The sequence below is a fragment of the Fukomys damarensis genome, unplaced genomic scaffold (genome assembly GCF_012274545.1).
Source record: "Fukomys damarensis isolate Sample0158 unplaced genomic scaffold, DMR_v1.0_HiC HiC_scaffold_17, whole genome shotgun sequence".
Lineage (NCBI taxonomy): Eukaryota > Metazoa > Chordata > Mammalia > Rodentia > Bathyergidae > Fukomys > Fukomys damarensis.
In genome coordinates this window covers 27022126-27040424 of record NW_022900929.1, presented here as the reverse complement: position 1 = coordinate 27040424, position 18299 = coordinate 27022126, and the positions used below count along the sequence as shown (strand labels likewise).

At 45.3% G+C, this 18299-nt stretch overlaps 1 protein-coding gene across 1 annotated transcript in view; it reads right to left on the bottom strand.

Moving 5' to 3' along the window:
* The window catches only part of Abca13 (ATP binding cassette subfamily A member 13), a 337625-nt gene that overhangs the window by 123395 nt on the left and 195931 nt on the right, over positions 1 to 18299 (bottom strand). Inside the window, exon 44 of the mRNA XM_010624894.2 lies at positions 4866 to 5136. Within this exon, the coding sequence (XP_010623196.1) occupies positions 4866 to 5136 (271 nt within the window). The remainder of the gene's footprint in view (positions 1 to 4865; positions 5137 to 18299) is intronic.

Genomic DNA, 18299 nt, shown 5'->3' with positions numbered 1-18299 from the left:
TAAGTCAGATGCAGAAAGAAAAGTACAGCATGTTTGCTGTCATATGTAGAAGGTGCAAAGTCAACCTATGCATTGAACAGTGATTACTTGAGGTTGGAAAGACTGTGGGGAAAAGGTTGGACAAAAAGAGAACAGATTTGATGAATGCACACTGAAAACGTACATTGAAATGTCACACCAAATCCCGTTAATACGTAAAGTTAACATATGTTAAGCAAAAATAAAGTTCAGCATGATGATGCAGGCCTGTAATTCCAGACCTGAGAGGCTAAGGCAGGAAGATTACAAACTGAAGCTCAGCCTAGACAATTTACTGGTTTTGGAGATCCTGTCACAAAGTGAAAAATAAAATTATATATACACATATCTTACATATCTGTGTGTATTTACATATATGTATGTACATATGTGTTTGTGTGGATAAAACTTCCCACTATCTTCAGACATAGACATCTTTATAGGACCCCCCAGCCCACAAAAAGTGGCATCAACCCTGTCCATCTCATCACTTGCTGAGAAGGTGGCCCTGCCCTCAAAGTGTGGGCCCCTCCAAGTCTCTACTCCTGCCTCTGGGATGCAGGACTGAGCACCAAATCCCACCTGTGAGCTTTGGCCTGGATGTTGCTCCTGCCAGATGCCTGCTCCTGCCTCTTCCTCCTCCTCCTCTTCTTCCTCCTCACCCTCTTTCCCCTCCTCTTCCCCCTCCTTCTCCTCTTCTACACTGGATCTCAGGTACATCTGCACTGCTTTTTAATTCCGGCTTTCTCCTTCATCTCATTCCTGGAACAAAACAATCTTGAAGAGAAAGGATGTGACTTTTAGGGCAGTAGTTGGACTTCAGTAGGTTCTCCAAAATATCTGTCAAATTGTGAAATACTACTAATGCATTGAAATGGTTGAGCTGATCCTTCATGCTTGTCCAATTATTTTAGTTCCCTGAATATGGCCTTCCCTGAGCTTTTCCTATTCAAATATAAACAAGAGTTCATGGCAAAGAAATGGAAACTCAATGTACCAGGATTGGATTTTATTTCTGCTGAGAACAGTGTTTTCTGAGCATTAACTGTGAAAATTTAGACTACAAATGCATCTAGGCCAGAATGAATTAAGTATGTATAGGAAAATACCACTGTATAAAACAAAGCCCTTTAAATATAAGGGCAGTTTATAACCCAATATGATGCCCTACAGCTGTGGCCAGAAATGAACAATGATGAAAGGGGCTGAACTGACAACTGTGCTGGTTCCATGTAAGTAAGTACACAGGAAATTTATGCTTAAACAAGGAGCAAATCTGCAAGAAAATCACTCACTTTCTATTCAAGTGTGGCTTGTATAAGAGGAAAATGTCACTTTGTGGCCTCTCTAGAGAAACAGCCTAGATCACTTTCCTATGACCCATTAATCCAAAAACTAATACAAAACTTAAAAATATTTTAATTGATCCGTAAGGTAGTTTATTTGCAATACTAAGAACAAATTTTAAAATTATGCTTTACTTTTTCATTATCATTTCTGAAGGGTTAGGTCTACAGGTCATTGCTTTAAAAAGTAATAAAAATTGGTTCTAAAGCATCTCATTTGTCATAGATTTCAAATATTTACTCCTAAACTCTCTCCTTCTTTGGTTGCCTTCAAGCTCTTGGCTTGAAGATAAATCACATGTTTGGAGCATCTGATGTTTGTCCTTATCAAACTCTAGGAACTGAAAATTACTACTTAGTCATGATCCCTAAGGAAGTTTATAAACAGGGTTATTTTCTCTTTCCCACTCATTATTTCTCAACATTTGATATGCATTAGAGTAACCAGGGAGCTTGGTGTGTTCCAAAACATCATCCTATAGGGCCACCCTGTGTAACAGGAGCCCCCAGTGATTCCACTATATATGGGATTAAACCAACCTTGCCAAACACTGGAGCTTCTGCAAAAACAGCAGCCTCTGCTTTCTTTCTCTTCCCCTCCACTCCCAGCTCTAAACTCTCTATGACTTCTGACTCAGCTAGCTCTGATCTTGCTAAACACCTACTTCTAGAGAACTCTTAGGCCAGTAGTGGTGAACCTACAGCACCTAGGCTACAGTGAGCTGCTTGCACTATTGAGAGCTCTAAAAGGTTCACCATCACTATCACCATCTTAAACTCTTGGGGAAATGTCACAGGCAGAGTTTGTTCAGGCCCATCATCACTGTGACCACAAGCTGACTCCTGGAGTGCAGCACCCAGGGACAAAGACCTGAAAGTATCTATCTTGGGAAGGGTGGCCTTCAGAGACCTGCAATCTCCAGTGATGTTACCTCGCCACCTCTTATCCACTGGAAGAGCCGATATTTTCCTGTTCCTAAATCAGGGAGGGAATGGAAAGCAGAAAGATTTTGCAGATGCCTGGGGGAAAGGGGGAAAGCACTGGAAGCCAACTGTGGCTCAAAAGGGTAGTGTGTGCTTAGGCTTCAGCTCTAAGAGCTGCCTCCTGTCCACAACAACATCCTCATCTGATCTGACAGTGTAACATAAGCAACCACCACTGGATGCTCTAGGAAAACTCAGCGTAGATGCTTGCTAAAAATATCATCATTAGATGAATGCACAACTTAACAACAAAAACACTAACAGAGTTCAGAGACTGTAACTGAGACTCATACACCTGCACAGGACTTTCTAAACCCAGGAAGGATGAGTTCCTGAAGACAGTAGCTAAATATGTGAATTAAGAGGGTGGTCACCATTTAGATACAAAAAGTGACATGGGAGAAATATCACAAAGAGAAAGACAAAAGGAAAGACAAAGAAATCATTAAAACAAGATAAAGAACTTGAAAGGTGGGTCTGGAGATCTTAACACGAGATTTTTTTTAAATGGTGTTCTAAAAAGAGGTAAGAGGAAATAGATGTAAAGACATGACTGAATCAAGAATAGAAAATTGGCTTGAACCCAGCAAAGAATGAAGTCTGTAGGTTTGCTACAGAAAAAAAAAAAAAGAAAAACAGGAAAGAATTCTCCTCGCCCAGGATAAGGAAGAAAATCTTACACATCATAGTTGCCTATAAGAAAAAGAGAATGTGGAGGAATGCTCCAAACCAGACTTCATGCCTGGAAGCTGGGAGAATAATCCCAATTAAATTACGCCCCAGAGTTTAAAACTTTTTAATGTCTCTCTTCACTCAGTTTGCAGAAAAAAGATTCTTCTACTTAGACTGCTTCATAGCATCTGCCGGAAAGCACTGAGGCTCCCTGGATGGCCCTCGTTACTCATGTGTAACCTCTAGAAGAAACTCTCTCCTATATTCCTGGGAAATACATATTGACCTCTGAAGATTCTCACAGGTATCACGTTTTAGAAAAACCTTCCCTGACACCCCCAAATGGTGCCCCCTGCAACACAGGCACAACCTCTGCAACAAAATATCTACCCATTTCGTAGCATTTGTAAGATACACCTCCATCTTTCATGCAACTTGAATGTGACAGAATTGGGTTTTCTGTATATTGCTCTAGTTTGGAAACGGTTTGAGCATGATTCCCTGAACTGCCTAAATTGGACATCCGGCCCCTGGGTGGCAGTGCTGAGGTGGTGAAAGCTTTAAAACATGGGTCTTAGTCTAAGGCAAGGAGGTCCCTGGGGCTTCACTCTCAGAAGAGATTAATGCTGATCTTACAGAATTGAATTAGTTCTCCAGAGAACAGGCTGTGAGAAAGAAGCTACAGCTGGATCTGGAGTAAAGCCAGCCAAACTGAGGCCACAGTTATCAATGACTGGGGGGGGGGGGGGGGAAAACACTATTTATATACTTTGCTGAAACACTAACAGTTCTGGAATATACCTGGGCCTCCTACATCCTGCTAAGGGCCTGGAAGGCAGCGTGTGCTGGGGCTCAAGTCCCTGCTCTCCAAGGACTCTGGGCTGTCCTGGGGAGGAGCCGGTCACACAGGGGTCAGGGGACTGGATGCCCCTGTCCTACACACTTGCTATGAGGCAGCCTAAAATCAGCAGAGGCTTCTTGAAATACATTACTCTAAATTCTGACCTCAGAAATCATGAAAGCATCCATATCAGTCCCAGTGTCAGGAACCAAAGCCAGTGTTCTCACAGGTGAGGCAAAAACGGCTGCCACACTGTCACCCCAGCCCACACCTGCATGTTAGAAACCTGTGATCTGAAATCCTTGCTGTTGGCCTTCATTCAGGCTGCTCTAACAAAGGATCGCAGACTGGGAGACTTCTGAACAACAGCAGTTCGTGTCACATGGTCCTGGAGGTTGGAAGTTGGAACATATGGTGTGGTTAAGAAAATCTATGCACTGCCAGGGTTGGAGCCGGGCCCTGTCCTGGGCTCAAGATACCAAACCAAACCACCATAACAGGTCCTGGTGGTCACAGGAGAGCTCCAGCTGATTGCCCAGGCTGTAAACAACTGACTGCTTCATCTACAGAGCTACAGACAGTGAAGTTGTCTTCTATGCCTCGCATCTGATTTTCTAGACAGAGTTTCTGCTCACATTGTTGCCTGAGTTCTCAGAAACTGCTTGGCTCTGGGAGCTGCCCGTTCATGAGTTGTTTCTGCTTTGCTTTGTTTGTTTAAAAAAAAAAGCATATTAAATTTAATTTCTCTGAGGATTGCTCCTTTCAATAGTATCTCCACGGCTGGGAAAGTACTGCAGCTAGCTTCCTGGTCTCTAGTAGCAGACAAATCCCATACGAAAGGATCCACCTCCCGACCTAGCCAGCTCCCAAGGCCCCTCCTAAGGCAGCTCCACACTGGAGATCTGATTTTCACCTATAGGTTTAGGGGAAACACATTCAGTCCAAAATGCTATTCATAAGCCATCTGATGTATCTTGAAACAAAAGGGCGAACACATTTCTTACCTGAAAAAGTATGTCTCCGCCCTCCCGTGGTGGCCTGGTGTCATTTGGAGGGGAGGGTAGTCGGTGGCCAGAGGCCGCACCATGAACAAGCCCATAGCCAGGGCCACAAACAGTATGGGCAGCAGCAGGTCACAGGCTGTGTTCTTCCAGGCTCTGCGAGTGCGGAGCAATCTCTTTCTCAGCAGTGCGGCCATCTGCTCCAGGAGCAGCTGGCAGCCATGGACAGAGGCAGGCAGGGCTTGTTGAGGTGAGGTCCCCAAGGAAGGGCCACCTGCAGGGGCAGAGAGGTCCCTGAGTGAGTCTCCGTGGCTGCGGGTGGACTCGGCTCACAGCATGACCTGGCTCTATTGATGCTCTTCCTGTAGGCGACCCTTTCAGAAGACCATGCACGCACGCTCACTTCTATACCTAAAGGACCACACTCTGATCTTGCTCTTGGGGGCAGAGGGACAAAGGAACCAGAAGAGAGGGACATGTTCACTTTCAGTGACTGGAACAAAGCCTGACGCCTGGTGTGGACTCAGATGCTTCAAACAGCCGCAGGAGGTTCTCTGACCTCTGACCGGGGTGGCTAGGGTATGCGAGTGCAGGAGGGCTGCTGCCTGGCTTAGATCTTCCCCCTTCTCCCTCTTGGCTTTCAACCCAAGGTCTTTCCTGAGAAAGTCCCTGCATATGAACAAGTCAGGTCTCAGGGAAGCCATGACACCTACTGCCTGTGGGTCAGCCTGCGGCAGCTGCTCCTGCCCCTTTTCCTGGCTCAGCCAAGGCGGGGAGGGGGGCGCTCAGCTCAGGACCCCGCTCCAGCCCAGCCACCCCTGTGCCCTAGGGACCTCAGCAAGCCTGCAGGCCCTCCCTCCTGTTCTGCAGGACCCAGAAACTCCAAGAACAATCCTGGCATCATGGAAGTCGGCAAATCAAATTCTAAGGAACATCATGTGTTGTGCTCTGCTGATGGTCTGAGGACTCCACAAAAACTCTATACACCTGCCTTGGTTTAGGGGAACCATTCCCACGTGGTCATTGAGGAGGAGATGCCAACAAAAAAGCGAGGCAGACCCAGCCTGTCCCCAAGGCATGGACCAGCCTGATCCGTGAGAGATCTCAGCAGCTTTCCCTAAGCATCTCCCTCTGAAACCCCGCACAGAATCCCATACCAAGTACTTTATGAGAAAGGTGGTCTTAGGGAGGAACAGCCACACTGCACGGATTATCACGCTCACAGATACCAAAGTGAATGCAGTTACTAGAAGAGACAAGAGCTGCAGTACTGCTCTTTCCAAGACAACGGAGCCATTCGGGAAGGGGAGCAGTTTGTAAGTGTGGGGACGGGGGCTGCAGAGGTACAGCTGGATGAAATACAGATGTGGGCTTCACTGCTTCGTGCATCGAAAAGATGGACTGCAGGTCCCGGAGGGAGCAGGCACTAGGCTGTTTGGGTTTCCCTCCTCAAAAATGTGTTACAGAGGAACTGAGCTGAAAACATAAAGAAATAACCCAACACAGGGTCAAGGGTTGTAACGGAGGGGTGCAGACTCTAGTACCGAGGAGTGAGCCCCTCAAGGATGCTGGAAGTGAGAGGGAGAAAGCAGACAGAGCTACTGCTGCGGAGGCAATGGAAGAGCCCTTCAGGTCCAGCAGGAGGGAGAAAGCAGCTCAGACAGGAAGCAAACTGGCCCCGGGAAGGCAGAAGGCGGCTTTTATGGCAGCAGTGGTGGGAGATGAGGCAAACAGACGGTGGAAGGCAACCCACCAGGCCTCAGTGCCCCGAGTGGACTCGAGGAGCACAATGCGGTCACCCTGTGCTGTACAGAGACAGACTTCCCAGGAGCGCTTTGTAAGCCAAGCCATACACCAAATGCACCCAGAAATGGTGCTAAAATTCTGATTTCCAGGGCTGGGGATTTAGCTCAATGATGCCGCGCCTGCCTCACAAGTGCAAGGTTCTGAGTTCAATCTCTAGTACGGGGAAGGGGAATGAGGTGGGGATTTTGATTTCCAGGCTCAGCTATAAAAATAAAATCTGAATCATGAAAGACTCAGAGAGAAAAATGAGCTCAGCTTGCCAGGGGGCTCCAATGTTCAGCTGGGCTCTGCAACCACCAACTGCATGCATGAACCGTGGAGACTCACACAACTCTCCCAAGACAGTCATTGAATCCAACCACAGAGAGCGTGTAGTGCTCAAAAAGTATAATACAAAGCTCGATGTGACCCTTTTGTTCATGCTTATATACTCCTCTTGATAATTTTATGGGGTTATAATTCTGGCTAACACCAATCTGTGGTTTGGTATATGCAAATCTAACAGGATAATTAGGGAAGCTATCTAACTCGAGCAATTGAGTTGTTTTGAGGCTGTCCATTTCCTGGATTTCTAAATAATTATTGACATAATTGCTTGATGTCTTCACTGGCTTTTAACTCAGCAAGATTTTCCCTCCTTTCGGAGTAGAATGGTTTACTGCACTTAGGTTCAAGAGGAACTCAAATATCTCTGGTAGGTCTTGAGATTCCACTCCCCTTTTATAGTAATCACCTACCAAAAAGTGCAATCCACAAGTCAGCATCCACATAACGAATCTGGCATTTCCACCTAGCTGTCCACACTCAGCAGCCTGCCGAGCTATGCACCTTTCCATCTAGGAATGGCTGGTGAAGGCTGTCCATGCACAACTGCCCACATAACAGGAAAGAGCATGCTGGGATTCCACGCAACAAGTCTGCCCTGGTTATGGAGGGTGCGGAAACACAGACAGAGAACTTGGCTGGTGCTGCCGACCTTGCTCACTGAGGCAGTGATGGTGGGGAATTCAATGTACCCTGATCCAGAAGTGAATCCAAGCTCAGTCACCCACACACTGTGTCACTTCTGGAAAACCATGGAACCTCTCTAAATGCTGTCTCCCTCACTGTAAAATGCAGATTTAGAGTGTTTTCCTCCCAGATAATGAAAATTATTATTAGAGCACTTATTACACTATCAGAACAGGTGTACGTTAACCTCTACTCACAGTAAATGTTTGCCTGACAGTTTCAATAAGTCTGCTAGGAAAGGTGTGTCTCATATTAAGAAGACTAAATTTTCTCTACCCTCCCATATATGTCAATTGAACACAAAGGAAAAACATCAAAGGGATAGTTTACGATTATGAATTTACCACCAATCAAATATTCATGGCTCAACTTACAAAAGTATGCACATGAATAATTTAACAGACAAAATTAAAATGCTGGACCAAATTGTTATGAATTGTCTTATGTGACTTATGAGTGCAATTACATGCAAGGACTCTAGTGATACACACACCTACGCATTCCCACTTACTCTGAGGCATCAAAATGCTTCAGGAAAATGCCCAAAGGTTTTTTTCTTTTTTCTTTTTCATCATCAGTGGTTGCAGCTGTTGGAACAGGAGCACCTGGTGAGGAACAGCTTACAGTACCAAGGGCTCGGCAAACTCTTTGTAATGTGAGACCCACGGTACCAACTTCACCAAAGTGTCCTTCAAGTTTTAAATTGAAGTCTGACCACTGACAGGTTTTCACTTTACTAAAAACAAGATGAACATCCATAAAAGAAAAACAGACACATAGAATGTATAAAGATCTACAAAATAACCGGCTTGTGAAGACCATCAACTGAGGCAATAACCTGGCCTTTAAACTCATCCATATGGTGGAGATTCAAAATGATGTTAACACTAATGTTACAATGTGAAATAGGAAGAAAAAAGGCTAAAGGCGTAGGGAAAGTGGGAAGGGTAGGGGAAAGGGAATAAGGGAAAAGAAAAAAATATGAGAAAATGAAAAAATGGAAATAAAGTATTTGTAAATGGGGAGGGGAGGAGGGGGTGAAGGGAGGGCAGGGGCAAGGGGAAAAAGTGAGAACCAAGACCTGTCATGTAAAGGTACAAGATCCCAATAATGAATGTAACTGTACTGTATACCTAAAATGTACCAATAAACTCAATAAAAAGAAAAAAAACACTAATGTTACAGAGTGTTCAAGGTGAGGGTATTACACACAGCTGATAAGGAAGGGAACTCTACAATAAATAGAAAAAGGAGTATGGACCTTCTTAGACCCACTTACTTCCAATCCAAAAGTTGTATTATTCAAAAACCAGAAATGCATTGAGCATCCAAAGCAAGATGACTTGCTATCTCTTACAGAAAATAGTTACCAGAGGGTGCCCTTTTTCAAATAAGTTCTAGATTCTATATGCTACTTGATAAAGATGAAGTTTTAATCCAAAAGTTTACTCAGTTGTATGAGCATTATTCAACCAATTCAAAGATGTGTGGTGAGATTACAACAACTTTAATTTTTGTCTTTACAGTTTTCAGGATATTTTTCAACAATGAATATTTTTATGGTCACTTCCGGGAAGATGGCAGCAACTTAATAGTCAATAATTCTTCTGTTAATACTGTATATTAAAGGAAGCACAGTTTTTGACAAGATAGAAACAGTGTAATTCTCTGTTCTCTGGATTACAGAATTTTAAAAACTGAACTAGTTTTAAAATCATGTATTTCAAACCTTTATTCATGATTACATTACATTCAGAAGTTATGAGATAGGTTAAATAGATTGAATTCAAGGAAATAAAATGTACTTACTTCTGTCAGTACTGCAGATGGTTCTTGGGCTACTGAATAAGGTTCTCAGAGGGCTCTTGGTCATGGAAGAGTCAAATACATAAAGGAAGCAGTCGGCTTAGCCCAACCAAGAGGGCAGAAGGCACACATGCTGGGGCATGGGAGGCTTCCCCAAGGAGAACTGCTGACACCAGGATTCAAAAATTAAAGGTGTCTGCCTTGCCGACTGGGGTGGGGTGGGATAAGGAGCATGCGCAGGATGCTCCAGGAATCCTGCTATCTCAGGAAGGGCGGGGACACTGAGGCACACAACTCGGCTCTGCAGGGGAGGGGTGAAGGCTACTGTCAATGGCACTGTAGTCCTGACCTTGGACTTCTAAGCCATTCGCAGGCAGGAAGAAGCATAACCTGCCAAGCCTGTTCCGGTGAGTTGGGGGAGCCCTAATGGTGCTATTCACTCCTTTGGGGAATGGGATTTAATGAGACACCACTGAGACGGGTATGAACTGTGCCAGTGTCCCACGGGGAAGCCACTGACCTGGCACCTGGAGTCAGGATGCCTGAATTCCAGCCCGGGCTTCTGATTTTCCCTCACTTGCTCCATTTGTAAAACAAAAAGCTTACATGGGTTATTCATCAATCCTTGTCCTGGGAAAGCTACAGAGATGTGACATTTATACAAATCATGACTAAAGTCTCTTATTTGTACTGTTAGTAACCCCCGAGAAGAAAATTAACAAATCCAATGGTCTCCCATCAGGGAAGAATAGAGGAGAGAGGAAATGAGAAAGAAAAATGAAAGAAAAAAGGTAAATGTTTAGTGGCACTTGCATGCTTACTAATACAACATAAAGCTTAAGATATAGCTAGGCCTTAAATATTAAGCAAGATAACACAGACAGACATATACAAATTTTAAAACCACGCTCAGTCACTGTAACTTTGGTTAAATATACATTCAAAACCAAAGTCAATATTAACTATGTTTAAAGTTAGTAAGTGGAGACTATATTTGTCAAAATTGTTCTATTGATAATTTTACAACTGTATCCTACCCAACGTGTACAACAGCTTATCTGTTCATTTTTTGTGATGGGATTTTAAAACATGATTTTTCTCTTAAAAACAACCCAAAAAAAAAGCAGCCAGATAAAAGAAGACTTTTCTCCCTATCATGCTGCTAAATTTCCAGTGGCTATACAGCTGAAATATAATGGATGTGGTCCTTTCAAAGGTACACCATGGTTTTAACAGCCAAAATATCAAAAGCATCAGATTAGGATTTCACTTTGGATCATGGTCCTCTTTTGGAAAACCAGCCATATTTTTTGGATGATTTCAAGGTTACTGAAACACACTGAATAAAACCTGCCTCAAACAGTGTGACTGGATTTTGGCAGGCCACGGTCCACCCCAGGGTCACTAAAGACATCCAGTACCGGACAAGACCCTGAAACGCCGAACCAGACAGGGCTTCCATAGCCTCTAAGTGGCCCCACTCTGGGTTTCTATACCGCAGCTCAAGGCAGAGACCTGAGTGACATGGGGAAGCGCTGTTAGGGTGCCTTTGCTGCACCCCAGTCTCCATCTCAGCCAGGCCCATCACTGGTCACTGCTCTGACCACATTTGGGAGGCAAGAAGGACAGCATCCAGGCTTGTGGGCTCTGCAGCTGGGAAGCTGCCTGTCTGAAGATGGGGGGGGGGTCAACCAGGCCCCTTGGGAAAAGCTAGGGCGATAACACAGGGAGGAGCCCTTAAGGTGCCACTGGGAACACGGGGAGAATCCAGAGCTGTAGCTAGACAGGGAGAAAAATCTCCCAGCTGTCACTTCTCTCCCACCTGAGTCCAATGTTCCTCCTTCGCTGCTCCTGTCTCCTTCCACGTATCTGTCATCTTCACTGATGAGAGCCCATGGGCTGGGAAAAGTTGAGCTGATTTCATCTTATCTCTGGCTTTAATCACACTCTCCAGCTCAAATAAGATGCTCAGTAAGGGCTGATGAATGGGAGTGGCTGGATATTGGCAAAATGTAGGATTTAGCATCCTCATCTATCACCGTGCTGAAGTCAAGTTTTTCTTTCCCCTAGTTTCGTTCTTTTACTCAGAAAGCTTGTTACCCACGTTTCTTCCAGGTCCTTTCATCTCTCGATTCTACCCTCCAGCTTGACAATCATGCCTCGGGGGCTCACACACTGTATAAAACACTGTGATTTTAGGAACCTTTGTAGAAGCAGAATACCATGAGAAACGTATCACAACTTCAGTTCATGAAATGTATTTTCAAGCCGTATTTGGGTTGGTATGTGCAAACTTAGGTTTTCATTTTAAATATTATAGGTTAGAATTTCAGATGCAGATGGCCTGACAACATCCAGGTCTGCTCGTGTCTTGAGCTCGAGGTAAAGTTGAGGCTGGAGAATATGAAATCACTAACAGAGGCTCCATTTCAATGTGATTATAAGAGTATAAATATCAAATTAAAATAGTTTTCAAAATCCTGCTTTTATTTTGTGATCTTACCAGAAACCACAGCAGCAGCTGTTCCCAGTATCTCTCTTCTCTAGGTAGGGGCAAGTGAGAGAACTGGAGAAAAGGAATCAGGGTAAAAACTGAACACCCTTAATCCAAAAATCCAAAATTTGAGCTGCCCAAAATCAAAATCATTTTGTGCACTAACATGACCCTATATTCTACACCATAAAATTTTGTTTTGTGACAAAAGTATTTAAAATATGGTGTGGAATTACCCTCGAGGCATGTGCATAAGGTATACACAAAACATAAATGAATGCCATGTTTAGGCTTGGGTCTAATTCCCAAGATCTCCAATTATGAATATGCAAATCTTCCAAAATCTGAAAAAATTGTTACGATCCCCCTAAAGCCTTATGGGGTCATAGGCAGGCCCTGTGAAAGTGAATAGATTATAGGGGCTCACAGCTGATTTGCTTTTAGGAGGTGGGGCTGGTCAGAACTGGCTCGCTGTGGGCGTGGCCTCCCTCCCAGCTCCACCCTTGTCTCTCTGCGTCCTGGATACCACCACAGGAGCAGCTCTCCTCTGCTAGGTCCCTCTGCCATGTGATTATCAGGCCAGCTGACTACGGACTGAGATGTGAGCCAGAATAAACCTCTCCCCCAAGTTGTGGGTGTCGGGAAAGTGACTGAGATGTGCATCTGGCCCCAAACACTTCAGACAGAGGTAATCCACCTGCAGTCAGATCAGGACACCATGCCCAGCTAACCCTGGCTCTGGTGAGGGGTGCTGAGCAGGGGTTGAAGCTGACCCAGAGAACATGCTGGTTGTGGCTTCCTAGAGACTGAGGCTGCCCAGCATGAGGCCAATCTGAATTGCCCAAGTTGCTGCATCCTTCCTTCTTCCAGAAGCAATGACTACACTTAAGTGAAGCCCCTTTGTCAAATATTTCACAGAACGATGATATTCCAGTTCAGGAAATAAGAAATGTAACCACTCACCACCAGTCTTAGGTGCTTTCTTGGCAGCTCTGATCTGCATGTCTGCAGGAATTACGGTTCCACCCGCTCTTGACTCCCCACTGCACCCGATAGAAGCTGCTGCGCCCTGGCACCTGCCACCAGCATTTATCCTGCCCAAGTCTATTTCAGTTCCATTTTATTTTGGTGAACTCTATTCTGCAGGGCTCCCCACTGTTAGCTCACTGCTGATTTTAGCGAACTCGAAAAACAAACCTTCTTTGGCATGTATAATTGGCGGCAGCAATGTCCCTCTCAACCTTGCACACAGGAACAGTGGTGTTTGAAGTTTAAGGAAATGTGGAAAAAGAAAAAAAAAGGCAGCTCTCTGGGTTTAACAGCACGACGAAGCCTAGGAGACACACACAGAATGGGGAAGAGATGTTTGAAGAAGCAGGGAATCACGGCCACCCATGAGAGGCAGCCTGTGCACCCTGGATTGTCTTAAAGAGCAAAGGAGGGACTGCGGCCCTTCGATGAATCACTGCCAGAATTGCTTCCATCATCAGAAGCCGCGGCAATTAGGAAGGAAATACAGAGGATTCGGTTATGGAAGAAAAAAGGAGAAGAATTTTATGTAAAGTGGCACTGACAAGCTGGAGAGCTGAAAATTGAAATGCAATCTCAGATCTCACAGAAGGGGACAAGGCTTCATAACAAAAATTGTTTTAAATGTCAATGCCTTCTGTAGAGAAAATAACCACGTTTCCCAGATTCACTCACTGTTCCATGGATTTGTGATCTTTCACATGAACTTTAAGTTCAAAAGGACTAATATGGTGCTTTTCATGGGACTGACCAGAGGCCAGAAAAACCATAGGGACCTGGGCTATTCATGAGATGCCTCAGTCTTCAAAATTGAAATTTGTGAGAGTTGGGCTCAAGAAGATGCTATTTTAATAAGGACCCTGTCAGTTTTAAAGTTTTCTTAACAAGGTTTTTTCTCTTAAAACTGTGTCATGACCAGAGCAGCTGTGTGGCATGATGGAACGTCAGCATGGATGGCACTGGGAGGGACACGGCCATGCAGAGCCGCAGGCAGGGAGGACCTGGCCTGACACAGCATGACCCCCACGAGGCCACACGCTTGCCACCTGCCTGCGTGCAGGACCCCAGGAGACCAATCCATTCACCAGCCAGGCAGGCAAGAAACAAGTATTCCGTGGGTCTAATGAAACCCAGGACGCAGCAGGAAGTCAGAGCCTCTCCGGCCCTGCTCTCTCAGGCTCACTGTCTCCAAGCAGGCACAGGTGTCGGCAAGCACAAAGAGCTGCTTAATTGCAATGTGTTACAGGGGCCTCTGTGGATAAGAGGGGACTGGGTGCTGGTCAGGAGAGAGCTGACCTTTCCTGTGAGCTGGAGAAGTGACAAGGCATCACACACTGAAGAATGACAGGATCTGCCCAGAGAAGGAAAGAGCCATTGGGAAAACTGTGGAGGCAGAAAAACCATTCACGAAACTGAAAGAGAAGAAGCAGCCAGGAGAAAGGATCCTCAGCACAAATCATCTTAGGAGTCTGTGGGCAGAATGTGAATCCAAGAGAAGGCAAAACCATCACATATTCTTAAATGAGCATAGCCTGATCAAACATTACTTTTGAAAGAAGGCTCTGGATGAGGAGCAGAGAACACACGGATGGGATTGTTCCATGACCATATTTGGCGGTGAGACTTAAGGACTGTTTGCTTGGTTTTTCCTAAAGGAGAGTGGTGAGGCTGTCTCAGTCCTAATGAGAAAGATCTAGGAGATGGGAGAAGGTGGAAATACAGTGCAAAGAATTTTCCCTTGGAAGGAGGAAGGAGGAAGTCATCACACCAGCACAGTGGTCTCACCTGGGAAGAGTGGCTCATTCTCTCCCGGGACAGGAAAACAGCAAGGACAGGTGTCAGGGGTGAGACACCCGGCAGCCTTTATCCATTTCTGTTTTCCCTGAGAGGCAGGGAGTACTCCTGGAGGGGCCGTAAGCAGCAAGAGTAAGGGAGAGCACAAGAGACAAGAGTGGGTGGGAGTAAAGAGCTGAGAGGAGGAATACAGATTCCCAGCCATCGTTGGGAGCCCTGTCACTGCCTAGTCTGCAGGCGCTATATGGCAAAATCCCTGAAGAGAAGGGAGCCATGCAGTAAGTGACAATACACTGCATGCTCACTCCTATAAAAGAGCACATGTGAAGCTTGGGTGGTTGGAAACGCCTCAGGGGCAAGGAGAGGTGGCACCAGGGGAGCTGAGGTTGGAAGTGAGGCCAGGTGAGCACTGGGAAATGGGCCAGCATCCACTGGGCGTGGCAGCTCCTGCTGTAGTCAAGCAGAAGGCCATAAGCATGCCAGGGGCTGGGGCTGACCATCACCAGCCACACTGCCCGCATGACACAGTCAGCGAGGAAGGGGTTCTCCACACACACCGGCCACTTGAGTAGCTTACATCTACATCTATTCTGAGGTTGAAGTCCAAGATGAAGATATCGGGAGGGTTGGTTTGCATGAGGCCGCTCTCCTCGGCTTTCGGAAGCCCCCCTTCTCCCTGTGTCCCCAAGGTCACCACTCCACACATCTGTGTCCTCCTCTCCTGCTCTGAGGACACCAGCAGTTTGGATCAGAACCCACTCCAATGACTCATTTTGCCTTCACTGGCTTCTTCAAAATGCAGTCACGTGTAGGTCCTGGAGGTCAGAATTTCAATACAAGAATTTGGGGGAACACAGTTCAATCCCTAATACCAGCACCTTGTCAGAGAGCAAGGGAAACAGAATAAACCCACAGGGTGTTCTTCTAAATAGGATTCTCCTTCTACTCTCACACCAAAGCAGAGGATCTCAAAGCATGTGGTGCCCAGACCTGTGCCCCCCTTTAAGCTTGTTAGAAATGCCAGTTCCCAGGCCCTTCCCTGTTGAGCCAGCTGACTTTGCAGTGCAGCTCAGTAATGCCCAGCTTTAACAAACTCTCCAACCATCTTTCCAGCACCAAATCACTGGCTCTTTTCTGGAAGCCAAATTGTTAATCCAGTTCCCTATTTCAAATATCACAATAAGCGCCAGCTTATCAGGTCTCAGGAAAGACATTTCAAAAAAAAAAAAAGAAAAGAGCTCAACAGACTTCCATGGCAGTTGTTCTGCCTGGGCAAGAATTTCACACCCAAAACACTGAGGTTTGAGCCAGTCAGGTAACAGCTCTTATGCCTCACGCTTGTCCAACTCCAATCTGGCGGTGAAAGTCAAGCGCAAAAATGCGAATGGATGTAGAGCCCGTCACAGCAGCTGACACACTAATAAACTACTGAAAGTGTTGCTCATCGGGCACTTTTGTTCGGCAGCTAATGAGCAGTTTCTTTCTCCATGAAGAAATGACTTCCACACCCCGCAGTGTATACGGAAGGACAAATGTGCTATACCAGGCATCAGTCTTCAGAGCTCACTTCTATGGCACCAGTAAGGTCTCTGTGATTACAGAGTATATATTTTATTCAGCCTCCATCAATCTCTCAAGCAAGCAAGCAATGAGTTATTTGAAAGCTGGGCGCTGGAAGAGACTGGAAAAGATATGGCCTATGTAGACAGGATGCCTGTGGGCAGGGGTGGCAGGGAGAATGAGTCACAACAGACAGTGCACATCCAGGCACCATGGAGAGCAGGACAGCTTTGGTGAAGGGCTGTTCTAGGAGTGGAATTTCTCAAGTGCAAATTCCACCAAAAGGAAAAGAAACATTGGATACATCACTCTATTTAGAGTACATCACAACACACTCTCTGTTGTACCCTGGTCTAACATCTGATAAAGTGATTCCTACCAAGGAACTCAAGTCTGACTCCGACAGAGGCTTTCTGTTGAATTTCGTGTGACAATTCTATAGAAGTTAATAAAACTGGCAAAAGCAAATGAACTTAAACCAGATTTGTTTCAATTTATCCTGGATTCCTGATTTAGTAATGAAACAGGTAAAAGATTGGTAAAGGACATTCCCCTTCCAAAGTCTGTGATATGAATGATAAAAAAAATTACATTTCTGTATCACAGTTTACAGCACAGTGGGAGATGCGGTTCCTCTTCCTGAAGCTCCTCTCTCAAACTCAAGGCACTGCTCTTTCCCCACAGAGCCCAGGGTTTTATTGCTCATGTTTCATTTCTCCAATGTTTACATGGATTTTCTTACTGTGTACCAAACTCCGAACATGAAATTATCATTTTCCAAACCAGATATAGAACCATAACAAAGAGGGCATATGTAGATGGTGAGTTTTCCATGGCAGTTAGCCTAAGTTATAGTGATAATAAAATGTTTAGGAGTACCTAGCAATCATGCTTTCTTTAAATTCCTCCTTATCTAGGAAAATCATGAGTTGATGTACATTTAAATGCTGAGAAACTAAGCCTTTAGGCAAAATACTAAGAAATAACAGAGAAAAATAGCATTTATGTCCCCATAAAATAAAATTTCTACAGTGGAACATGGATAAATTCTGATATATAGATATATACATATGAATATTATTACACCAAAGTTATACACAGAATATCAAGCACAGGTCTCAGAAGTAAACCCAGACTCCTGTATCTGTGGCACACTTCCCTTGATACAGAGACCAAAGCCAGGAACAAGGATCCTCAGGTGACGATGACTCTCACAGCCAGGCTTTGGCCTGGGAGGACAAAAGGGGCCACCAGGCACTGGGATTCTTCGGGATTCGATCCAGATGATGCCTACACAGGTGTGCTCCACCTGGCTGTACAATTAGGATCTGAGGCTTACTGTAAGATGCCTGCAGTTTATTTCTAATAAGAATACATTTAAGAAACTATTCTTTAAAATTACAAAGAGGGTCAAAGAGAAAGAGCAATAGCGATATTACAACAGAGGAAATGTAAATGGCCGGTGTGTGTGAAGGGGCACACGTTAATGAAATTCAGCACAGCCCATTCTAACACTGCTGGTACAGGGTCAATTGGAGAGCAACCTGCAGTGACTCAGACCCCTGCACATCTGCCCCCTTGCGTGGAAGGCCCCGAGCATGATGGCTTTTCCTCCTGCCATCAGACATCACATGGCAAAAGTGAAGAGAATTTGCCGATGGAGTAAGAAGCCTGTCCAGAGCCCATAAAAATTACCAAACCAGAGTCTCCTGCTGCCTTTGAAGAAGCTGCCACCAGCCTTGAGACCTGAAGGTCTCTGCTAGAAGCTGAGAGCAGACCCCAAGTGACACCCTCCAGGAAGCGAGGACCCTGGCCCTCAAGGGACTGAATTCTGCACAGGCCCAAATGGGCTTGGACAGACACTGTAGGCTGGAGTGCTGTCTGGGTAGCACCTGAACCCCAGCCAAGAGATCCTGGGCCCAGAGTTCTGGCAGGTG